Source organism: Clupea harengus, chromosome 20 (assembly GCF_900700415.2).
Source record: "Clupea harengus chromosome 20, Ch_v2.0.2, whole genome shotgun sequence".
Lineage (NCBI taxonomy): Eukaryota > Metazoa > Chordata > Actinopteri > Clupeiformes > Clupeidae > Clupea > Clupea harengus.
In genome coordinates, this window is record NC_045171.1 from 4494164 (window position 1) to 4520291 (window position 26128).

Here is a 26128-nt window from a genome sequence, read left to right on the forward strand (position 1 = left end):
AAAAGGGGTAAGACTGAACCCGGACAAATGCCGCATCTGTGTGTCTGAGGTGAGCTATTTCGGACATAGACTCACAGCCAATGGATTGAAACCAAACCCACTTAAGGTCAAAGCCATCAGAGACATGCAACCACCGAAAAACGAGGCAGAGCTGGAGACGGTCCTTGGCATGATGAACTACCTCGCGAGATTCGCTCCACATCTGGCTGAGGTGAGTGCACCACTCAGACTACTGTTAAGACGAGAAACAGAGTTCAAATGGGACACAGCACACAAGAGAGCGTTTCAGCAGATGAAAGAGACTATCACATCTGAACCGGGGCCAGTTCTAGCCTATTTTGATTCTGAAAAGGAAGTGACGCTCCAGGTCGACGCGTCGAAAAATGGCTTGGGCGCAACTATCATGCAAGCTGCTTAACAGCACAGAGCTGAATTAGGCCAAAATAGAAAAAAGATCTTTATGCAGTCCTATACGGGTGTAAGAGATTTCACAAATACCTCTATGGGCGACATGTAACCGTGGAATCAGACCACAAGCCACTGGAGACAATACTCCGCAAGCCACTAGCCCTAGCACCACAGCGCCTACAGCGCATGATACTCGCGCTGCAGAAATACAGCATAACTCTCATCCACAGACTAGGCAAAGAGATCCCTGTGGCCGACACGCTGTCAAGAAAGTCCATGAATGACACAGACAGTTCACTATCTGAGGCTATGGAGACCCAGGTACACACAGTCATCAGCGCAGCTTCGGTGAGTGCAGACAGGCTAGGACAACAAGGCCGCCACAGCTCAGGACGAGCAGCTGTCCACCCTCAAACAGGTCATTCGGTCAGGCTGGCCGGAGACAAGGAAACAGTGTCACCCACAAAATCAGTGAATACTGGAACCACCGTGACGAGATCAGAGAGGCTGATGGCATCCTCCTAAAGAGTGAGAAAATAATCATTCCACACAAGCTCAGAGCAGACATGCTACAGCGCATACATACAGGACACTTTGGGATGGAGAAAAGCAAACACAGGGCAAGAGACATAATGTTTTGGCCAGGCATGGGTCAACAGATAGAGGCAACAGTAGGGAGGTGTGAAATATGTCAAACACATCGCAATGCCAACACAAAGGAGCCCATGCTCTCACAGGCAATCTCAGAGAATCCATGGCAGACTGTAGCAACAGATTTATTCTCCTGGAACTCTGAGAACTACCTCGTCATATGTGACTACCTCAGCAGGTACTTTGAAATTGAACGCCTGCACAACATCACCACAGCCGCCGTCATCCACAAAATGAAATCAGTGTTTGCCAGACATGGCATACTAGAATAACGGGCCATGTTACAGCTCACATGAGTTCTAACAGTTTGCTGAGTCCTGGGGTTTCAGGCGCGTCACATCGAGCCCACATTATCCCCAGAGCAACGGTCTGGCCGAAAAGACCGTCCAGACTGCAAAGCGGATCCTCACAAATGCCAGAGAAGATAAGAAAGATCCCTACCTCAGCCTGCTGGAGTACAGGAACACACCGGTCGATGGCCTCAAATCTCCAGCCTAACTCCTGATGAGCCGCAGACTGCGCTCCATCCTACCCACAACAGCCATACAGCTACGACCTCAGGTAACCCCCCAGGAGGCAGTGCGTGCAAGGCGAGAGAAATGCCAGCAGCGCCAGGAACAGCACTACAACAGGTCTGTTAGGCCCCTGTCAACACTGCACGCTGGCACGCCCATCCGCTTCCAGCAGGGAGATGGTAGGTGGAAACCAGCAACAGTCATCCAACCCGCAGAGGCTCGACGAAGCTACCACATCACAACCAGCGATGGACAGAGGTACAGGCGCAACCGACGGCACCTTGTTGACACCCGAAACGACACACACACACACAGCACACAGCAGCCTGAGATCAGCAATGATGATCAGGTCACTGGACAATGGGAACCAGAGGAACAGGAACCCCACCGTCTGTATGTGAACCAAAACACTCTGAGCCTTGTCTCCGCACGAGGTATGGTCGTATCATTAAGTCAAAGCAAGTCCTCGACTTATAATTGATTGTAAAAGGGTGCCCTATTGGGGGAGGAAAAAGAATAATGTTATTTGAAGTTACTCAGGTTGAAGTCTACTCAGTGTATTACCTTATATTGCTGTTATGTGAGTTAAGTATGTTCTGCTGTGAAAAAAGACTGTTTACTACTTTGTGTCTCAGGTAGTGTTTACCTAAGTTCAACCTTACAATGTTGAGGTAAATAATTTGTTTTAATTGATTATTCAAGTAATTTGTTCTATAAAATTATAATGATATAATAATAATATTTTATAATAATAAAATGCAAGGGGACATTTTTGTGATCTGCACACATGAAATAAAAAAAAACGACATAAGATTGTATGGTTATATGCTTTTGTATATACAGGTCCATCTCAATAAATTAGAATATCATCAAAAAGTTGATTTATTTCAGTAATTCGATTCAAAAAGTGAAACTCATATATTATATAGATTCATTACACACAGACTGATGTATTTCAAGTGTTTATTTCTTTTAATTTTGATGATTATAACTGACAGCTAATGAAAACCCCAAATTCAGTATCTCAGAAAATTAGAATATTACTTAAGACCAATAAAAAAAACTAATTTTAACACAGAAATGTTGGACTACTGAAAAGTATGAACATGTACAGCACTCAATACTTGGTCGGGGCTCCTTTTGCATGAATTACTGCAGGAATGCGGCGTGGCATGGAGGCGATCAGTCTGTGGCACTGCTGAGGTGTTATGGAAGCCCAGGTTGCTCTGATAGCGGCCTTCAGCTCTTCTGCGTTGTTGGGTCTGGTGTCTCGCATCTTCCTCTTCACAATACCCCATAGATTCTCTATGAGGTTTAGGTCAGGCGAGTTTCTGGCCAATCAAGCACAGGGATACCATGGTCCTTAAACCAGGTACTGGTACGTTTGGCAGTGTGTGCAGATGCCAAGTCCTGCTGGAAAATGAAATCCGCATCTCCATAAAGCTGGTCAGCAGAGGGAAGCATGAAGTGCTCTAAAACTTCCTGGTAGACGGCTGCGTTGACCTTGGACCCGAGAAAACACAGTGGACCAACACCAGCAGATGACATGGCACCCCAAACCATCACTGACTGTGGAAACTTTACACTGGACCTCAAGCAACTTGGATTCTGTGCCTCTCCTCTCTTCCTCCAGACTCTGGGACCTTGATTTCCAAATTAAATGCAAAATGTACTTTCATCTGAGAAGAGAACTTTGGACCACTGAGCAACAGTCCAGTCCTTTTTGTCCTTAGCCCAGGTAAGACGCCTCTGACATTGTCTCTGGTTCAAGAGTGGCTTGACACAAGGAATGCGACAACTGAAGCCCATGTCCTGGACACGTCTGTGCGTGGTGGCTCTTGAAGCACTGACTCCAGCTGCAGTCCACTTCTTGTGAATCTCCCCCAAATTCTTGAATGGGCTTCGTTTCACGATCCTCTCAAGGCTGCGGTTATCCCTGTCGCTTGTGCACCTTTTTCTACCACATTTTTTCCTTCCATTCATCTTTCCATTAATGTGCTTGGATACAGCACTCTGTGAACAGCCAGCTTCTTTAGCAATGACATTTTGTGTCTTACCCTCCTTGTGCAGGGCGTCAATGATCGTCTTCTGGACAACTGTCAAGTCAGCAGTCTTTCCCATGATTGTGTAGCCTACTGAACCAGACTGAGAGACCATTTAAAGGCTCAGGAAACCTTTGAAGGTGTTTTGAGTTAATTAGCTGATTAGAGTGTGACACCATGAGTCTTCAATATTGAACTTTTTCACAATATTCAAATTTTCTGAGATACTGAATTTGGGGTTTTCATTAGCTGTCAGTTATAATCATCAAAATTAAAAGAAATAAACACTTGAAATATATCAGTCTGTGTGTAATGAATCTATATAATATATGAGTTTCACTTTTTGAATCGAATTACTGAAATAAATCAACTTTTTGATGATATTCTAATTTAGTGAGATGCACCTGTATATGGTGAAATTTGTGTGGTTGTAGGGAGATGTAATGTTTAGTACTGATATAATCAGGACTTGTATTATGAAATGCACTTGAACCAAAAACAGTAGAATGTACCATGCACGGCATAAAGAATAAAGCACTCAAGATCTCCCAGACATTGTGTATACCTGGTGATAATTTATAGGACAGGTATATTTATTGTTACACAATGGGTAATGTTAAGTTTGTGTTTTAACTGACGGTGCGCAATAGTTCACGGATGCAATGCACCCTTGTAGATTCTGACCTCTAGGTGGCTTTCATCAGCATTGTAGTGAATATAAATATTGTGTCTGAGATGACTCATTGAAGGACGAAGGGAGTAAAGAATACAACTGGTCCTTGAATTGAGCCCTAAAGAACAGAACAATTTATAAAGGTAGGAGAATTAGGAGACAAAGTTAGTGACAGAGGATACCTCATTAAGACTAATAATGTTGCCCCATCTAGTGGTGAATCATACAACCTACAACCACATTTGCAGTGGCCCAGTTTTACAATATGGACAGAGCAGACGGAACACTACAGATCATTTCGAAACATTTGAAACCAGTTCGTATGAAAACCAGCTGTAAGGCTTGGATTTTGTCTGTTTGTTTGTCTGTCTATTTGTCAGCAGAAGTACGGAAAAACTACCGGTCCGATTTTCATGAAACTTAGTGGAAGGGTGTAGCACGGGCCAAGGAAAAACCCGCTCAATTTTGGAGCTGATCCGAATGTTCCGGATCCACAAATTTAGTTTAACTTTCGTTAACACTGTGAGGTTGACATTTGCGAGAAGGAATTTGGCCTTCAGTGCTTTCTGAGTGCTCTTCTAGTTGGTGATATTTATCTTGTGCAAACAGGCCTACATCTACTGATACCTCTTGACATATCTTGAGTGATGTTCCTGGAATCATCTGGAGTTTCAGGTCTTTCAACATCATAGGCTACACTCTCCTCCAGGTGACCCAGCTGGGCTGATCAGACCCTTGCTAATGCTTAGCCTACTCAACTCCTGCACGGATGGCTTCAGCAAAGGCCAGGACATGATCTCTCCATCGATACCTTCCCTCAAACCTCAGGGCAGTTGTAAAGAATGTGTGCTCAGTGTAGCGAAGGGAGAGTGTGGTCACCCCACCCGGACTTGAACCCGGGTGTACAGGGTGCCAAACATGCACTCAAAGAGCCAGGCTCGATGGCATGGCAGTCAGAGCACATACTCATCTTTAGTGACGATCACATTGTCACACTCGGATTTATCACTGGAGCATAGGTGACACGCTTGTGATCACTGATTATTTGGCCAAATTTTGAAATAAATGGTGTTGAGTTACGGATCGACTTGTTGATCAAGTCAGAAGAATGAATAGTTTTTGGTGAACAGGATCAAATGAACTAAAGTGAAGATTGAACAAGATTCCCTATCTTTATGAGCTCAAAAGAGTTGTGTTGGCCAAGGGTGTAGGTTTGATTTGGAAAGTGGTGGGGACTGGAGTCTGGAGGACTCATTCAATCAATCAAAATCAATCAATGCCTGTTTCCTTGGTATATTAGACACTACCAGCCAATGACTCTTAAATACATCAACAAAAAATTGCAATACTTTTTATGATGCACATTTATAATATATATGGTACATTAGTAAACATATACATGTGTTATGACACTAACTACAAGAACCTCTTATAATTTATTAATCCAATGAATACTGTTTTTGAAATATCTGAAGCAATAATGCACCAAAGCTCACAGACGAAATGCCTACCTGGTCACCTCTTTCTCCTGTCTCTGCCTGGCCTGGGCTCTCTCTCTCTCTGCCTTCCTGACTGCCTATATATCTCTCTGATACACACAGAAAAATAGAGGTATAACTTCTGTACTGCGAGTGATTACAAACGGCGGTTACAAACATGGGGTACGGGACTGTAAAATGTTTGGGAACCACTGCCTTACGCCACTGACTAGGGCCTGTCATAATAGCCTGCACCTGGGCCCGTCGTAACTACGTTACTCCACTGAGTACAACCATAAAAAAAAAATACCTTTAGCTGATGTATGGTTGCTATGTGGTAACTAAGTTGGGTAAAGAGACAATCTCCTTAATGATTGGTGGGGGAAATGTCCACAGGTGATGTTAGCAATAGAAGTAGACATTTGGTGCTGGAGTGAGGGGGAATGGACAGATCTGAATAGCAAAGTTGAAGTCAAACTAAATAGAGGGAGAAGATCTCTCAAATCCAGATATAAGCCTGATCCAAAGGTATACCTGAGGAATACACACCAGCATAAGGCTAGGGACAAAGTGTTATCAGCACTTGAATCAATATTGATATGGCCCACAGTACATAAAAATGTTGAATGGATCAATTAAATATATTACAATCAACTAAAGTTTATTAATTACACAAGTGATGGGCTGGCAACCTTAGGTGAACAATTAGATGCTACTTTCATAATGACTTTACAGAATAAAATAGGACTCGACCGGCTTCTTGCAAAAGAAGGAGTCTGTGTTATGTTTTGAGAGTAATGTTGTACAGACCAAGCTGGCTTGTTTACCCACGATACGATTAAATGAAAACATCTAAGAGAAGAAGTAAAAGCAAACGCAGATAAAGATTGGGGAGCATGGTTTGGAAAACAACTAGGGTCTTGGGCAGCCATGTTAGCAAAAATTGGAACAGCAGTAGTAATGATTTCACTCATCCTGGGACTGGGATGTTTTGCTGTGCCTTGCCTATAATCAGATCACTCATTCTGAAAATCAGCATGGATGAAATAAAGACTCAGTTTCCCAGTGTTGGATGCAGGTAACAGTGAGGTCGTAGAGATACCAGCTCCTTTGTTGCATCCAGCAGACGAAGAGGAACGAGGAAATCCTTTACCACCTCCGGGGGACTGGATCCACGTGGAAGAAGATGCACGGAAACACGAGACACCAACTGTGTGGTTAGAACTATAAAGGGAAAGGTAACGCCTGAGGGGTGTGAGTGTTAGTAACTTCTCCCCTAACACGAACATAAGGAGAGTTTGGTATCTAGGTTCCTGAAGGGCACAAAGTCCAGAAGGAATGAAGAAGATGTATTTGCTTGCTTAGCAGACGGGCAGAACAAAAGACCACCATGTTGTTGTAACTACTGAATGTTCACATGGTAGCAGTAACACCATAACAGATAAGCTTTAAATAAAATAAAGTGTATTAAATAATTATGCACTGAATGATTGTTTTAGACACTTCATGAACTGTCTCCCCTCAGTAAATAAATGGTGCAGAAAATAAACGGTGCAACTCTCAGCCAACTTCGGGACTCCTGACTCTTTGAGATTTTCTATGACAATATCTACATGGGGAGCGGGTGCCATGGTGCCATGGTGCATCGCAATGTTTCTACGATAGCCTAGAACAGACAAACCACAACCCTGGCACTAGAGAGGGCATTTTGGGTTTTTGTGGCCCCTGCTGGCCACCGTAGCTTCTCATACACACCTGGAAAGGGAAAATCAAGAAGTATTCAGTTGGTTGCAATCTGCAGCCTCACCGCTAGATGCCACTAAATCCTACATACTGTACCTTTAACTTCAGTAACCCTTTACTGAAGCCACACCGATGGGATTTGAAGCTGGAGAAGACAGCCAACTAGCAATCCTGGAAGATTTACTAATGCTCCTTGTCTGGCCAACAGGTAAAATGCCAACAAGAAGAACACGAACAGTTACTGTTAAGTAAAAAGTAATAGCAAAAAACACCTTACAGCACACCGTCACAACACTTAGTTTGTTAGCTAACTATAATTGTCTGCTGATGTTAGCTATTGATACTAGCTACTATAATGTTCATATGCTTAACTATTTTTGTTTGAACAATTTCTGCTCTCTATGCCCCGGACAGCTGGCTGTGTATTTCATATCACTGAACAATCAGCGTTTCGTGTTTAATTTAAAACCGATACTATAACATTATCACAGAAGTGGAAGCACCTGTGACATGTAGCCTGGAATGTGCTCTTGCAACCTCTCTCCTGACTGAAAGTGCAGAGCATAGGCCCTACTGCACTTTCATCCAAAATGCACTCCAGCAATCACATCGTTGCATGTAAAGGAGGCAGCAACAAAACAAAACTCCAACAGAAACTCTTTCTCATCCAGTGGGATGATTAATGAGTTTACCAAAAGTAGAGCCGATGGCAATTCTATTTTATTTAAACGCATATGCCATTAATATAAAAATAATGGTGGGGACAATTTTAGGTCATCCGAAAAGTGATAGGGACACATCCCCACCGTCCCTACCATAAATCACGTCCACGTATTTGCCTCTTGCGTAAATTCTGCAAGAGACTTAAAAAGTATTGAGTTTCCACTGAAGGCTTTGGCTGCCAAGCCACTTGTCATTAAAACGTTTAAAATAAGGATCAGTACATATTAGCTCCAGTTTCATTGTCTGGATCCCTTAAAAAAAAAGAATGAAACCGGTTATTCGAGCAGGTTAAGGTCGATCACACAAATTGTGTCACCGCCTTCGCTCCAACGTCACTTGCTAGCTTAGCGACTTGCAGTCGTCGGGAGGTCCATAGCTGTTGGTACTTATAAAGCTGGGCTAGCAAGCTAGCCCTCTTTCCCCCTCTCCCTATTAACAACATATTTTTTTTACAGGAGACAACATACAAACCATACATTCCACATTACGACATCAACTGTACAATGAAGACGCGGGTAAACCTAGTTTTTGGACTTGTGTTCAGTTTGATTTCTATCCGTTCCTGTTCTGGATTCTACCTTCCGGGTTTGGCTCCAGTTAGTTTTTGCGAAGAGGGCAAGACAACAGAGGACTGTCAGGTAAGATTTTACGGCTATTTTCAGAAACTAATTTTGTACTTAGAAATCGTGTGCATAAGAATATGTGATCGAAGCTGGATAGCAGTCTGAGCATCTGTCCACGCAATCCAAAGGTAAAGCGAGTTAAAAATGAACCTATTGCTAGCAAGCCAGCTAGGATAGCTAACGTCAACCGGATGGTACAGCTAACGTAGCAGCTACCTGACGTGTTTGTAGTGACCGTGTATTAGACTGCCAGTGATGGTGCTCGAGTCATTAGGTTAATGAATGACAGTGAACAGCAACTTAGGCAAATAGTCTATCTGAATAAAGTAATTAGCGAGGTGTAAAGCCGTGCATGGAAATGCGATAATAACATTACAACCGGCCCTATTCATACCAGCAAGCTGGCTAAGTAGCTAGCCATACAAGCAGATACAATTACTTCGCACAATTGACACCCAGGTAACTTTAGCTAAATATCACAGCGTTCGCCCCATATTTCTAATGTGATGCCACCCGTTCAGTTAAAATGTCACTTCAATGCGAATGAATGTATGGCGTTAAAGCAAAATAGTGTAAGGCTTGTTCACATTAGATGACGTTATCAGTTTGTCTCACCCCTGTATTATTCTGATGTTACTAACGTTAGATGGGTAGCGATAGCTAGGTTAATAATCCAAGTGGTACGACCTTAAGAAAATTGTCGAACGACTATGTTTTATGGGGAATATTTTTGGTGGATATAGTTGAAAGATCCTGTCATACTTGGAAGTTGTAACAAAGTCTACGTTACCATTGCCTCTCTACAATCTTACAGACATGATGAAAGGTTGATGTGTAGGCCACTTGATCCTGCTGCTGCATAAACACCCTGGTTCTTATATTTATAACATTTGCCATGTTTGTCTCCTTAGACGTCAATTCAGCTTTTCGTGAATCGCTTGGACTCGGTGGAATCAGTATTGCCATACGAATATGATGTGTAAGTTGTCATGATGTGGTAGGCTAAATCATTTTCCATCTGTAACCTCGAACCTGCAGTGCATTAAAAAACTTTAAAAAATCCTCAACAGGTTTGATTTCTGCAAAGATGTTAAGGAGAAAAGACCATCTGAAAACCTTGGCCAGGTCTTATTTGGAGAAAGAATTGAGACTTCCCCTTACAAGGTGAGAGGATACAGTGGGTCATAGGGAATTGGCCTCTCTCCTTTCTAATGTATTAATTGGGTATCTACAAATGGTATGCTTATGTTCCCTCTCATATTTCTGAGTGGGAAATGCTGGACTTTCTCTAACTTTACTGATGTGTGTTGTATTAAGATTTGCAGTCTTCTTAAAATGATAAATATCAATAAAATGGTGTCACAAATAAATTATTGGAGGTTTAGGAAAGACTTGTAATTAAAAGATGAAATATAACGTTATAAACATTATTATATTAGGGAGCACAGTTATGTTAATTGTGTTAATGTAATGAGATATTCACCGTATAGGTCTAATACATACATGATAATGTAATAGTTCACATGCTCTGTGCTTGTGTCCATGCAGTCATTGCCTACTGGATAATAATTACAAGTCCATTGTAATGTTCATTATTTTTAGGCCATCGTTACAGTTTCATGTTATAACAGCAACATACCACAATTAGAAATTTAATTTGGAGAAACATGACTAACAGGTGTTTTTTTTCATCAGTTTACATTTAAGAAAGACGAGACCTGTGTCAAGGTGTGTACAAAATCATATGATGTCAAGAACAAAGATGACAAGAAAAACCTTGATTTTCTCAAAAGCGGCATGCAACTGAATTACCAGCACCATTGGTAAGTTTGAATCAGACCTCATACCCAGGTCTGTCACTTCTTTGTCAGTATTTTTAATGAAATTGAGCAAATTTTCTAGCAGATTTTAACCATAAAGACGATCGGTTTGAAAGATAAAGATGAACCGTCCATTGGGCTGCCTGACACTGATGTCAGTTGACCCCTGACCTTTGCATGGAAAAGTGTGTTTTGGAAAGGAGATGTAGTAACGGTGTTTTCTGTAACTGAAGGATTGTGGACAACATGCCAGTGACATGGTGTTATGACGTGGAGGACAATCAGAAGTACTGTAATCCAGGCTTCCCCATTGGCTGTTTAGTAAGTCCTGATGGACGACCTAAGGATGCTTGTGTCATCAATGTGAGTTTTTTTTCTTTGCTCTTGTGATATACTGTTTGCTATTTCTCTTTTTCGATCACTTTATAATATAGTATAAGACCAACTTGGATTATGAGCTGGAGAGGTACCAGGTCTAAGGCTATTGTATGTCACACTGTTTTCCTCAGGCGGAGTTCAACAAGAAGAATACTTTCTATTTCTTCAACCATGTTGACATCACCATGACTTACCACAGTGGAGAGAATGAAGGCTGGACAGGCGCCCGATTGGTGGCTGCTACATTGGAGCCCAAGAGGTGGAGTAGTTAATCGCTTGCTCTCCCTCTGTTATACTAAATTGAAATAGTAATGTAGTCTTGATGCTCCATTTGCAATGTTTTGAAATGAAAAATGTAACAGTTATTTAACTCTATTGTTCCGTTTGTTTATGACAGTTACAAACATGACGATGAAAACAAGGTGTCCTGTGAGGGCGCACCCATGGAGGTTCCAGGAGATTTCACCAGCAATATCAAATTGACCTACACATATTCCATCAAGTTTGTGGTCAGTATTTGATACACTTTGTCGAGATCCTTTTATTTTTATTTTTAGTGAACATGGACTGTTATATTCATGAAGGCTAATCATATCTGTCATTCATCATTTATGTATCATTAAAAAAAAAAAAACCTTGGAGGACAAACTTTCTAATCCAGTAAACCCCTTCCGTTTTAGAACAACAATAACATTAAGTGGGCATCCAGATGGGACTATATTCTGGTGTCTATGCCACACACCAACATCCAGTGGTTCAGGTAATGGCCTGCTTGATCAGTGTTTGGTATTGTCAGGGCTCCACAGCCTTCCCAGCTCCAGTGATTGATTGTCTTGTTTCCTGTTTCCTGTTTTATACAGCATCATGAACTCCCTTGTTATCGTGCTCTTCCTGTCTGGCATGGTGGCGATGATCATGCTGCGGACGCTTCACAAGGACATTGCCAGGTACAACCAGGTGGATCAGGCAAGTTCTCCACAAACCCCAGTCGTCTCCCTTCACACTGCACATGGGCTGAGCCTTGGCCTTGCTTAAAATGGGTTACTACAAATGCATGTTTTGTAATGTGTGGCGGTTATGTTGGGTTGCAGAAGCACAGAGCACATTTCCCTGCAGTGTTGCAGTAATCGCTTGCCTTTTAATGTGTAGCAGTTATGTGTAGCTGGCCTGCCAATCACCTTTAAGCAGAGCAAAGAACATTTCCCAGCAGGGAACACATTTCCCTTTGTACTGGAAGTTGTCAACTTATAACATAGGCCTAACTCCACTGCAATATGTTGTAATATTCACAGGACTTGGTAAAGATTTCACCGACAAGAGCTGCCTCTATGTCTTATGTAAGCCTATGTACAGATACTGGTTTTGAATTGGCGTTGGGCTTCGGGGGTTTATTTCTCCCTGCTGGCCTGTCAAAAACAGCTGAGGGGTAAAACATGGTGTATGATACAGACATGGCATTAATTAATCAGAATGTGACGTGAGTTTATTCCCTCCAAGCTCTTTGATTGTTTAAATTGTCAAACCAAACGAATTACACCATGTTTTACCCCATCTCATGCATGCATCTTTCATCTTGCCAGCTTGAAGCTTGAGCTACTATTCTTACATTACTGGATGAATCCTTTTTTCTGTGATGTATAAAAAGACGTGGGTGAGTGTAGCATGCTGATTGGTTGACTGGTGTGTTTGACTGACAGGAGGACGCTCAGGAGGAGTCTGGGTGGAAGCAGGTGCACGGGGACGTCTTCAGGCCCCCCAGGAAGGGCATGCTGCTCTCCGTGTTCCTTGGCCAAGGCACTCAGATTTTCATCATGACCTTCATTACCCTTTGTAAGTACCCTTTCACAAACACAAACATTCTTACTCCAGCAAGCCACTAAATTCTACATCACAGCGTTGTTAGCTAGATGTAGCTAAACACATTCAAACTGTACTGGCTTTGCCATCAGTGGTGCTGCAGTGGCGTAAGCGTAAATGAAAGTGATCAGCCTCGTGTCTCTGTTTTCCTTAGTCTTGGCCTGCCTAGGATTCCTGTCTCCAGCCAATCGGGGCGCTCTGATGACGTGTGCCGTGGTGCTGTGGGTGCTGCTGGGAACGCCAGCGGGCTACGTATCGTCTCGCTTCTATAAGAGTGAGTGCTCTGGGCTTGGCACAGGCCTCCCAAGTCATGTGGCTCAGGTTTCTGTCCCTGTGGCAAGCTCACTGCGGACGCCTCTGAAGGGGATGTATCCCTGCTTCACAGACTTGGCTACGGTCTTCCACTTAGTTGAATTATTTTCAGATAAATACATCAAGCCCAATTTTCCCCTCCAGTGCTCAGTCAATGTTTGTGTTTTTCTACAGCGTTTGGTGGTGAGAAATGGAAAACCAACGTCCTCCTGACGGCACTTTTGTGTCCTGGGTATGTTCCCTTACATTGTTTTTGTTTAGTTCTGCGGAGTCCTGTGGTTCTGTAGTGAAACTGTTTTTTATCTCCTCAGCATTGTGTTTGCTGATTTCTTCTTGATGAACCTCATCTTGTGGGTGGAGGGGTCCTCGGCTGCCATCCCCTTCGGCACCCTGGTGGCCATCTTGGCCTTGTGGTTTGGCATCTCTGTGCCCCTCACATTCATGGGCGCATACTTCGGCTTCAAAAAACCTGTAAGTTTGTGCGGCAACAATTCTACATTTCTTAAATGTATATATTGTAATGTGCATAATGTACAAGTTTACATTATGTAGTCTGTACATGTTTGACATACATTCCACATGCATTCTAAAGGGCTAAACGAGGCAAAGAGCACATTTTGGAATGAAGTTTTCACTGCAACATTCACTGCCAGGCTACATTCCTCTCTAAAACTTCCCTAGGCTGTCAATATACAGATAACAAATAGATACCATTCTCATAATATATCATTACTGTGTAAAGTATGGCAATTTCACCTAAATGGCTTGATGACCTAGCCTTGCTGGAAGAGTATGTGATATCCTTGCTGTAGTGTGGTAGGTTTTTCCACAGGCCAGTTTCATTTGATAATGATCTGCAAGGCTTTTGGGGTCGATATGTACACTATGCTTTAAGAATGCAAAGGACATGCTAATTTTGTCCTGACAAAAGCTTTTTGTAAAGATGACAATGATGGCGCATCGCTGTGAACACAGCATAGTTCAATGAACTCGTTCTTTGAGCGATAGCTTGAACAGACCTTGATGTCTAAAAATGTAAAAAGGCGTTTTATTTTAAACCCATGGTGGGTAGAGGTGAAACTGCATCTCTATTCCTAGATGAAGTTCCAGGATGTATGACTGAGGATAAGATTTTAATATTACAGGCTTAGTATATACACAAATGGATCTTGTAATTTAGCCATGGGTCGCCTACATGTAGCTTCTATATTTCACAGTTATTCACATTACGTGTTATTTACCTCAACATTAAATTGAATGTTGGAGTGGTATGCGGTTTGGATGTGCTAAGGTGTGTACAGCAACACGGGGCTAAAGACCTTTACTTATGGGATGAAAAGTTTGTGAGGTCTGTTTTGTATGTATAGTGCAGGGTTTTAAAGTCCTTACCTTGGCTGGCTGCTCAGGTTGGCTCAATCTATTGACTAATTTGAAAGATTGTTTTTTTTGTTTTTCTAGGCTAATTTACGTTAGCCTTCAAGTAATGTGGCAGCTCTTGCTGTAGAACAGCACTTTGTGCATTTATTTGGCTAGTAGATGATAACTAATCTTAGTAACACCTTAATAAGTAGCCCCTATATGAAGAAGACGCTTTCTTTCTGTGGCGTTTGATTCCGTTGTGATCCGTGTTGTGAATTCAGACCTTGAATGTGTCCATGCTCTCTACAGGTAATGGAGCAGCCAGTGAGAACGAATCAGATTCCCAGACAGATCCCTGAGCAGTCGTTCTTCACCAAACCCATCCCTGGGATCATTATGGGTGGCATCCTGCCTTTCGGCTGCATCTTCATTCAGCTCTTCTTCATTCTCAACAGTATCTGGTAGGTGCCATCTTCTTTGTGTGGGATTCTTTCTGATCGTTAATTAGTGACACTGCTTGTTTCACTAAAGGTGAGAAAAAAAAATGTGCCGCTACAATGTAGCTAGAAGCGAATTAACCCATCAAGTTCATAGAAAAAAAAAACAGTATGAATGAGAATACTTTTAAGCAGACACATACACACACACACATATATACACACACACACACACACACACACACACACACACACACACTGGGCATTAAGCATTAAACTGGTTTGATTTGAACTCGCCTCTTTCTCTCCTTAGGTCTCATCAGATGTACTACATGTTTGGCTTCCTGTTCCTGGTCTTCATCATCCTCCTCATCACCTGCTCTGAAGCCACCATCCTGCTCTGCTACTTCCATCTCTGTGCTGAGGTCAGGGAAGCGGCTTGCTGGAAAGGCTGCCTTCTTCTTTCCACAGCTATGTGTTTATGAAACGCTGGCGTTAGTGAGCATTTTAGATAAGCATGGTGTTTTTAAGCTAATGAAACTGTAGTTGTCGTGAAAGGAGTAACCTTGGTCCATCATCATGTAGTGGAGTGTGCTATTAGTATACGCGTGCAGTTGTAAGTGTGTCAGAGTGAAAACTGATTCTAATGTCCCCATTCAGAAGTATTGAGCCCCTTTTCAATTAATTAGCTATGGTCAGCCTCATTGAGTGGTGAAATCTATTATATTATATATATATTAAGACGTGAGCTCACATTTTCCTATCTTTCCTTGCAGGATTACCACTGGTGGTGGCGCTCGTTCCTGACCAGTGGCTTCACGGCGGCGTACCTGTTCGTCTACGCTGTGCACTACTTCTTCTCCAAACTACAGATCGTGGGCGCTGCCAGCACTATACTCTACTTGGGTTACACCATGATCATGGTTCTCATATTCTTCCTTTTCACAGGTAAGTGAAATACATCAGCCATGCCCAAAAAGTGTCTGTTTGTCCCACCACTGTAGTTTGTCTGTGTTGTACGGTCATACTGTCCATATGGACGTGTAGTGCAGTAGATTGTGTTATTACACAAAGAAAAAAAAGATCTCTTTGACTGTACCTACATTTACATTTAGTCATTTAGCAGACGCTTTTGTCCAAAGCGACGTACAAGGGAGAGAATAGTCAATCTACGAGCAATAGAACCTGGTGTAACAATAAATACTACTTTACATAAGAAATATCACAAAATGAAATAAAAAAGAAAAAGAAGTGCAGAAATGTAACTGCTGTAATTGCAAGTTACGCAACTAGTCGAAGTGCCAGTTAGGACGGGAAGTGCTCTCTGAACAGTTGGGTCTTCAAAAGCTTCTTAAAGGTAGAGAGGGACGCCCCTGCTCTGGTAGTGCTAGGTAGTTCATTCCACCAACGTGGAACTACAAAGCTTAGAGAGTGGGCTGTCTCCCAATGACAGCACTGTGTAGGAGGAAGGACAGAGGTGTAGGTGTGAACCGCAGTCTGTTTACTTAGTGTTTCACAACACGTCACGCTCGTTCCATCTGAAGTGCTTTTCACGGGGGATGATTTCTGCAGGACATGGTGACATTATATACTGTACCTCGTCCAGTTTGAGTGTCAAGCCTTGGGGTTACTGGCTTTTGAGTTTCAACAATCTCCAGGTCAGGTTCCGTCATCAGATGTCTGGCTTGACTTGCGGAAGAGAATATCTGATTGGCACACAGCAGATATGGGATACACAGGCTGACACAGTTGATAATCCCATCGGAAATCCCACATCTGGGTAATCCCATAGGAAATGAATAGCTCCATTGACCCCCCCCCCCCCCTGTGAAATCCATGTTATTGGATGTATGGGGCTGGGTTGGGGTTGGGTTTAGCAGAGTGTCGGGGGCTGGGATCAAGTGAAAAGGTTGTTTGAGAGAAAGGTGGTGGCACTTGGATAGGAGTATCCTGTGGCTGTCCTGAAAATCCGGCTAGAGCGGAACAGCCGAGATAGCAGGTTTTTCTGAAAGGAGTGGACCCCCATTAAGAAACGAGCTCAACCTGCCCGTGGCTGTCAGTCCCACTCCCTGCCCCAGCTATGACGAAATCTCTCACTATGTTTGTCATATTCATGAGGCGAGACAGGGAGGGACCGGCGCGGACCTGCAGCTTTGTCAGAAGCATTCAGATGGCAGGAAGAGGTGGCTTCAAAGAGCTTCTACTAAGTACTTCACCAAGCGCTAGCCTCTTTTCTTAATATTCACAAGGCTAAATGCTCCACTCACCTCACCTAATAAAAATGCTCAAGGCCCAGGGTTTCCTGTCAGCTTAAAATGTGGAATGTCAACACTCTTGGCTGCCTCTCTCTCACACCCACGCTAGAGCGCTGGCATTCTGTGTCCTCGTGGTCGACCGAAAGCCTCTCACGCTGCCATAAAGCAGCTGGTTAAAACCTGATGACTCCCGAACAGTCATTTCAGGCCACTCTGACTTTTATGACACTCATGCAATCCCTGGTCATGGGGGAGGAGGTTTGTATTGTGCAGCTGAGTAAATGGTTTCTAGAGAGAGAGGTTTTTTTTTTCTTTTTTTCTCCATGACCAGCCCTGCCTCAGTACCTATGACGTGCATCTCAGTGCCGTGACGTCATGGGTCAAGAGTGTGATTGCAGCAAACAATATGATTCGAATCATTGTTAGACAGTGAGGACTGGACCAATGTAACCGGTGTGACTTCTGCGTTGTGTTTTTAATATTTGTGACTCGTGGACAGTTGCTGAGATGTATCTTTATTTCGTATCACACCTGTGAAATCACACCAACAGACACACAGTTTGGTGAGCTACCGTATCTTAGCTTCACTCTCAATGCTAACAGGATAGGCGATAGGCCCCTCCACCCCGTGGCTTTGTTTGATAATATTAGGCAGTGCTCCAGTTTTGCTTATTGCCATGAATTGTAATGGATGCGCCGGGATCCCTGGCTGGCTGTTATGAGGGGGTGCTCTTGTAGCAGGTGGGATGGAAACAGCCAGTGCCAGCCCTGCGTTGTTCAGCCCTCCTTTCTGGAGGCAGACGGGGCTGAAGTTGACATGGTAACTGCCAGCTTCAGTCCTGCTCGTTATTAAACCACCCACACGAGAGTTAGTGCTCGGATTTCTGCTCGCTTGCTCGCTCGCTCACTCGCTCACTCGCCCTCCTTTGGTCTCTCCGCCTCTTTATCTATTTCTCTCTTTCCTCCATGGTTACTTCATCTCGTTCTTCCTCTCTCTCCTCTATGATGTTCCTCCTTTCTTTTCCCCACATGGACTCCCCCCCCCCCCCCCCCCCTCTCTCTCTCTTCTACACACACTCTCTCACCCTCGCACTCTCTCTAATGCTCTGACCAGTAACAACATTATGAATGACGCAGTATTGGCTAGTTGAGTGCAGACAGAGCCGTAGTCTTTCATTGTTATGGGCTTGAAATTCTAATCTGGCTGATTGCTTTTTTTTGTATGTTTTTGTATGTTCCTGTCTCATCCACTCTCATGCCTACTTTGATCAGACTGTAATTTGTCGGTCTGCCCTAAGAATTCATTTCTGGAGTCAATAGTTCTTCCCCCATGATTCAGCTCTCAGAAGCACTTAAAGCTCCCAAATGAATTCAGTTCAGTAATCAGAACATCAATTTCCCACAGGGAAAGTTTTTTTTTCCCCCCTTAGTTTTAAATCTGGCGTTGACAGTAATTAATTGTGCCGCCAAGACAAACTTGTTGAGAAGCTCTTCTCCATGACGGCTTTTGGTGTATTGAGGCACTTTGTAAGGCTTCCAGTGGAAGCCTGGTAAGTAAACCATGTCAGTACATTTTGGACGCATCTTTTCAGATTTGACTGTACCAGTATTGCAATGTGTCTGGTCAAGCCTCTCTCCTAATTTAGGATTTGTCTGTCATAAGGAGTGGGCTTTACAAAGTGGAAAAATATGATCTTCACTGACCTGATTAAAATGCGTAATACTACATGGTGTTTGCTATGCTACATAGTGCTAATTTAGCATTCCATCTCTCTCGCTAGGCACCATTGGGTTCTTCGCCTGCTTCTGGTTTGTAAATAAGATCTACAGTGTGGTGAAAGTGGACTAAAAGGTGTGGACCCTGCGAGAATCTTCACCACAGCCACCCAACCCACCCCATCAAGACAAGACTAAGGCGATGCATGTGACTCGCAGCTCTCTATGAAGGTACCTGTCGAATTTGAGGGCTGAAACTTTGATTGAAACCATCTGACGGCTTAAGGGAACATCAGCACAGAACAAGGACCGGACAAACCCCCCTGTTTGTGTGTTTTAATGCTCTGAAGAGCGTCTTCTCTGTATGCTTCTGCGGTCCACTCTGTTTACTGCCTGCGTTGATTTTGACTTGCGAATGACCCCTGATTGAGTTTCTGTGTAAACTCCCAAAGTCATGTCTTTGGCTGCTGGTCTGAAGAAAATGCTCCTTTGTTCAACATGGTACCAAGGATTCTTTTCATTTTCCTCATTTAATAATGTATGAAAATGCATCTGATCTTGGTTTTTATATATTTTGAAACCTTATTGTCTTTTTTTTATAACTATTTTAGCACCTTTTTTTTCTGCTGTATGTGAGAGATTTTGAACGTGAAAATACAAAGAATGTTATATTTTCTTTGGAAACTGTCCTGTAAAGCAGATCTTGATTTCTATGTGGTGTTGATTTTCTCTTTCTTTTTAAAACTCAAAATCAGTTGTTGGAGGTGATTGAGACTACAAATCCGAACCATTTTTGGCCATTAGGTGTGGTTCAGCAGTGAACATCATCGACCATTATCTTGCTGTACTGATATTGTGTCTGTTAAGTTGTTGCTTTATGGTTCTCTTACTGAAGGTTGTTTATATGAACATAAAAAAGATTTAATCGGTTTTGAAGCACATCTTTATGGTAGATTGCTTTTCTATAAATAAAAGAGAAAAAAATAATTAATGGCATGACTTGATAGTTTCTTTTTTTTCAGCATAAAATCAGTTCCACACCATCAATGAAACAAATAATATATTTATTAATAAAGTCAAACTGTTTTTTTTTTTTTACTTCTGAAATCATTGGAGAGTTTGATTAGCAATATTCAAATACATTTTTAAACATTCAAGTGACTGGTGGGGGTCTAGACTCAAACCTGACTTCCTCTTACACAGGCTTTCCTAAACTCTGATAATACTTCTACACTTTGAGCGTGTACAATTTCGTACAGTTATCACAAATAAGTAAACTGTCTTGTGATAATTATTTCACAAAAGTCCTGTAATAAATCAACAGTCTTGTGTTTTTTGTATCTGTGACCTGCTGATTGTCAGTAATTTACAGATGTAACAGGTGTGTTTATCAAATTCTGTGCATTCTGTCAGTACCTGCCATTTTCTGTCTTTTAGCAACTACATTTGTTTGTGGGAATGGAAATTCTTAAGACGAGATATAAATTATTCCACTTAAAAGTGCTGCAAGGAACATTAGCATCTCTTGCTAACCCAGTGGCTCCCAAACTTTTCACGGCAGCCCCTTCTTCGGCAATGTGAAAAAAATGTATTCAATCAGTTATTCAATTCGTTTAATCAATCACCAAATAAGTTAGTTATAGGCTACTATGCTGTGAGAGCAGTGCCACAAGTTGGTTGTTTAGGTTTTTTTCTGCTGTAACTGTAACTCCCCCCCCCCCTGGGAAACTGTGCTAACCTCTGCCAGATGTATCCAGCAGCCCAGCATCTCAATTTGCTGTCCACTTGTAATTTATTGGCAGGCAGGGATGCTTATCTCTTTAGAGGTTTCTAATTGGTTAATACAGCCAGCCTAGACGGATGTTGAAACTACGGGGCCAAGGGGAGTCTCAGAGCATCCATGTCTGTGATGGCTGACAGATAATGAAGACAGTTTCCACAAAATGATCGCACAGCAGACCTAATCAACGGGCCTGGGAGAAGAGCCCACAATGCCTTGAAGGTATAATGTGTCCATTTTGTTTCGCTAGCTTGTTACGGGTTCAGACCACATTTGGTACCTCACAAGGACACGGAAGGTTAGCTGTGTATCCACAAAGCTAACAGTATGACATATTCTCCGTCCCACCATTTATAGAAGGCAGACAAGGGAATGACACAGAGAACAACAACAATGAGTCTCCCACTGCGGCCGGCCAATCATAAATCCACAGACTGATGAGGCTGGGCAGATTCTCCCTGTGAACATCTGATAAGTGGGTAGGCACATGGACTGAGCTTTGCCAATTTTCAAGGAGTACCTCTCTGGCAATTGCCTTGGCAGTGTTGAGGCGGTGAGGTTTTCACACAAACAGTATCGGGGAGTTTCACTTAAGGAGGCACCTGAGCACAGTGCAGGCCACGCTTCTCCCCAACTCTATACCTCTCTTACCTGGCCAGGAACTAACCTATTGGCCCACAACTTTAACCTCTTAATGATTTACAATTTCTAATATCATGGTCATGTTTTTATGGGACAAAATGAGATTATAAAAGTATTTACTTGGGGGGGGGGGGGGGTGTTAATGAACAGTCTGACTGTTAACAGTGTCAATAGTTTCAGCTGCCTCCACAGAGTTTCACCAGAGTATCAATATGATGCATTACCAATAACCAACTCATACAGCAGAACTAAAAAACTCTTCGTTAGTACGCAATATAGAGCAGCATTTCCCTTCTGCTCTGCCACTCGAGACCCAATCTGAAAGATCAGAGTTGATGTGTCTATATACGTAGGTATCCCAAACAGGAAACTGTTTTGTCTACAAAAAGATATACAAAACATCTGAATAGTCAGTCCTCTCCCTGGTACTTTACATCAAGACGACACTCAAAACACTTTACATTCATTTGCTAAGTTGGCTAGAATTTGCTCAAATGACATTCTTGCTTCTCGCAAAGATAAAAGGTTTCACTTTTTTTTTTACACAACGGCTATGCTTAAAACATGAATGCATACATCACAAACATATACCCAACACTATTCCTCATAACACAATCACATGGCTCTCAGGCACTGTGGAGGTGACAACAGAATGTTGAGGAAAGGAACCACAATAGAGGTATGCCTGGGTTGACCTTGGTGTCATCTGTCTGATTTAGCGACCACACATTTGACCTCAGAGGAGACCGTCATCCCGACTGAGGTTTGACCTCATAATACCCTCACAAGACATACAGCAGTGGTCCATGTGAAACCTGTGCTGCTGTCATCACTTGCTGTGGACCGTCAGCTCCCTCTCTGAGCTCAAGCTGATGGAGGTGGTCTCCTTGCGGCTGTCCCTGGACCTCCTGTCCGTGGGCGAGGAGGAGGAGACCGTGCCCTCCTCCCAGGTGCGCAGCGGGCGGACGCGTGCCACCTGGCTGGGGTGCCCCGTCGGGGGGTGCCCCAGCCGCCCGTCCGTCACGGTGAAGCAGCTGTCGACGGCCGAGCCCCTCCCCGGCCGGCCGGGCCTGCAGATCGAGCCGCAGAGCAGCGCCAGGAACTCCTTGCGCACGCTGCGGTGCATGTAGCCGTAGATGTAGGGGTGCAGGCAGCACTGCAGGAAGAAGAGGATGAGTGCCAGCGAGGAGAGCCAGGGCGGCACCGGGCGGCTGGAGCACGTGGCCACCGTGCTGAGGACGCTGTACGGCCCCATGCTCACGATGTAGGAGGCCATGATCACAAACACCACCCGCGCCGCCTTGCAGTGGTAGTGGAAGCGTCTGTGGCGCACACGGATCGGGTAGCCGGCCGAGGACACGTCAGGGTGAGAGGGCTGCTGCTGCTGCTGCTGCTGGGACGAGGGCTGTTGCTGGGATCTCTGCGGACTACTGCAGGAGGCCTGGGACTCTGGGGGCTGCAGGTGGTTGTTGGCCTGGATGGGGTGCACCAGGGCGTTCTGCCGGCGGGCGGCTCGGAACACCATCCAGTAGCAGCCCAGCATGATGAGCACGGGGAGCCAGAAGGACAGAGCCGACACCAGGGCGGAGTAGGAGTAGCTGGAGGACCACACCACCGTACAGGCGTTGTGGTGGCGGTCGAACTCGATGGCGCCCCAGCCGTAGAGCGGCGGCGTGCTCTGGAGCACGCTCAGGAGCCAGGTGAGGGCGATGAGGTTGGTGCCCAGGTGCGGCGTCATGCGCGTGGGGTAGGAGAGCGGGTGGATGATAGCCAGGTAGCGGTCCACGGACACCACCATGATGGTGTTGACACCCGTGAAGGCAAAGAGATGCATGAGCACCACCAGGGCCTGGCAGAGGCGGGCGTCCAGAGGCCACACTCCGGGGGCGGCCGCGGCGATGGCGAAGGGCATGACCAGCACCGTCTGCAGCAGGTCGGCCAGCAGCAGGTTGAGCACGAAGCGGTTGGCCACGTGCAGCAGCTGAGGCTTGCGCTGGAACACCAGCAGCACCACCACATTGCCGAAGAGCGACGTGCACACGATGGCCGAGATCAGCACCATCTTCACCGTGCTGTTGACCGTGGTTGGGCCCCAGTCGCCCCAGGGGCCCCAGGCTGTGCTGGAGTTGGCGAAGCCCTCTCTGGGCGCCTCCAAGGTGGGCATGCTGATGGCGAGGGCTGCAAGCGAGGAGACAGATGCATGTGTGGGGCTCTGTCTCAGACTCTCCCTCTGTCCTCACGGATTTTTTTTTTTTTTCAGATCTGCCACTGGTTTCACCTTGAGGGAGGAGAATGTCAGAGAAGTGTCAGCGAGGCACAGCAGGAGGAGAGAGATGGGTTTGCCCGAATTTAGACAAACCTGCTGCATCAGCGTGTGTCTATTAAAAATCCCTTTCCTTGGATACTGTATAAGCTGCTTTATGGAACAAAAGCTAAATTAAGAACAAATCTGAGAAAGATGTGGTGCTGCCAATGCATGCCTTTCAAATGTGAAAACAAATGTGTTTCTCGCTTCCCCTCAATTATTCAAAACGTTATTGGTGATGAGACTGAAAAAGGGACCTTTTGGCCATGGAGCAACAACTCAGATGTTAAAATAAATGGCATTAGGAAACCCGCCCTTTAACAACGGGAACCAGCAACAAGCGACGAATTCTGACTTCTTCCTTAGCAGAATTCCATTGTTCGACTGAACATAAGATGTTCAGACAATTGATGACTCGCCTGTCATTTTCGTTTTTCTTCAAATGACAACGCTTCTCAGTCATACATTACCTAACGTAGGCTATTACCTTTACGTTGTCATCGAGGAGAGAAGAATCCTTTTACGGGGATTGTTATTGTCATCATCAACGAGTCTTTGTCGGTGATATTTGCTGACCGGTATCCCGTTGCTCTTTCCCATTGATGCCGCTGCGCTCTGATCACAACACCGCTCTCCCATTTTGGTCACCGCTGTACAATCAATGGCAGTGGCGGCAGCCCCTTGAGTCCGACGCAGCACATACCACCAAGTGTCAGTCAGTGGAGCATCTATAATTCAGACGTGCAAACCTGTTACAGTGCTCACTTCTTCGGAAGCCATCGTTGCATTTTTATATTTTTTCAACTAGTCGCTGATGCTTTAAGAAATAATTGATAGCGAGTCGTTAGACCACTTAAACCATAAAAATGACGACATAGACCCAACGCGGTAGCCTATAGTTCACTGTTCGCCTGTCACCAGCTATAGGCTACATTACCCCAGCATCACATTGCAGACCGTTTGTCAGGCATTTATCATGACCCAAAATACACGTTAGGTTAGGTTGTTATCATAGATTACGTTGAGGAATAAATTCATCAATAGAGCCTTCTTGGCGGCATTTGATGTAAACAATTATTTTATAGCCTAGCATAGAAGAGTCTAGGGCATCCAGTTACGTCATTGATCTAAACCACGTAAGACCTACAGATTTAAAAGGAGGTGCAAACTACAAGCACCTTAAGATATTGGATGTAAAAAAACAATTAAAATATTATAAAACATCCAATGTCAAAACACACGCACTAATGAAATGAGTTCTTCATCTGGCAGACGTTCCCCTCATTTTGCAATAGTTCAGTTCAATGTGCATTGGCAGTTCTCGCTGTAAGCAACACAGCAAAGCAACAGCTTTGGGTACCACAATAATTATACAAACGAGGTGGTGCCATTATGTCAGTCCAGCACTGCCATTGCGATGTTACTCTAACTGTTCTATATCCTGCCAGTCACACTGTTTCTCCACCCTAAACCAGATTTTCTTTTTCTTTTTTTGTTGTTGACAGGGTTAGCTGATAATTTAGTGAGACATTTAGACAAAGACACACATTTGCATCAGGTCTCAAGGAAGGTCATGTTCTGTCTCATTGCCTTGCTGTACTTGATTTTCCTGTTTCTATTTAGCCTCTTACTACATGACCTAAGTGTTCATGAAGTGAGTTCGAAGGTGATCTTATGATGGTCTTCAATATAATTTGGTTCACTACTTGCTAGCCACGACCTTATCCAGCAGGAATCCATGGGACGTTTCCAGTCCACACAGGTGGGAGACAAAACCCCACTTTACAATTGTGTAGTATTGCGATAGTGGTGCCTAGTATTGCAATATTTATTCATTATGATTTTAATTTGATTTTGATTCATACATCTACTCATATTGCATCTGAGGTCAACAAGATGACTCACAATATACAAAACGTAAAATACGGCAGAAATAAATCGCGATGTATCGCAAAATCGAATCGCAATACTTTCTGTACCATAAAATGTAAAGAATCACAATAATATCAGATTGTGGCACAAATATGGTGCTAGTATTGTATTGTGGCCTCTATGACAATTCCCACCCCTAATAGACAAATCCTTTGACAGTGCTAGCCTCCCGCCCAACTATTTTAACTCAAGGCTATGTGCTATGTTGAGACATTGAAGCACCATTTAATGAGAAAATGAAATAATGTATAGTATAGATTATTATAGATAGTGACTACAGTTCTACTCTGACAAATGCACACACACACTGCTCTCACACTGCCCTGGCCGTTCCCTATAGGACATTGCAGCTGGGGAGAGTCAGTCCCTCGAACCTTTGCTTTAATTTGAGGGGGAAAATGGTCCACTCAGTGTGACAGAGGGGGGCACAGAATGGAGGTGTCCCTAGGCTCTCCCATCCTACTTATTTTCACTGTCCC

At 43.9% G+C, this 26128-nt stretch overlaps 2 protein-coding genes across 2 annotated transcripts; one reads left to right on the plus strand and one right to left on the minus strand.

The window, feature by feature from the left end:
- The first annotated feature begins 8552 nt into the window (after positions 1–8552).
- On the plus strand, positions 8553–19981 carry LOC105912543 (transmembrane 9 superfamily member 2). Its single transcript, XM_012841532.3, has 17 exons — positions 8553–8871; positions 9768–9835; positions 9927–10020; positions 10552–10679; positions 10910–11039; positions 11186–11313; positions 11452–11563; positions 11735–11814; positions 11915–12020; positions 12752–12884; positions 13066–13185; positions 13398–13455; positions 13535–13694; positions 14892–15043; positions 15333–15444; positions 15796–15967; positions 19056–19981. Exons 1-17 carry the CDS (start codon positions 8737–8739, stop codon positions 19121–19123), a joined length of 1956 nt encoding a protein of 651 aa, XP_012696986.1. The 5' UTR covers positions 8553–8736; the 3' UTR covers positions 19124–19981.
- Positions 19982–20862: 881 nt separating this feature from the next.
- gpr101 (G protein-coupled receptor 101) lies at positions 20863–25675 on the minus strand. Its single transcript, XM_012840110.2, has 2 exons — positions 24205–25675; positions 20863–23690 (listed from the first exon to the last, which is right to left on the minus strand). Exon 2 carries the CDS (start codon positions 23574–23576, stop codon positions 22242–22244), a length of 1335 nt encoding a protein of 444 aa, XP_012695564.2. The 5' UTR covers positions 23577–23690; positions 24205–25675; the 3' UTR covers positions 20863–22241.
- Positions 25676–26128: the final 453 nt, after the last annotated feature.

Coding starts and splice junctions, on each gene's coding strand:
- LOC105912543 (XM_012841532.3), top strand. CDS start 8,737: ATGAAGACGCGGGTAAACCTAGTTTTTGGACTTGTGTTCAGTTTGATT. Junction 11,314..11,451: donor GCTACATTGGAGCCCAAGAG/GTGGAGTAGTTA, acceptor TGTTTATGACAG/TTACAAACATGACGATGAAA. Junction 11,564..11,734: donor CATATTCCATCAAGTTTGTG/GTCAGTATTTGA, acceptor CTTCCGTTTTAG/AACAACAATAACATTAAGTG.
- gpr101 (XM_012840110.2), bottom strand. CDS start 23,576: ATGCCCACCTTGGAGGCGCCCAGAGAGGGCTTCGCCAACTCCAGCACA.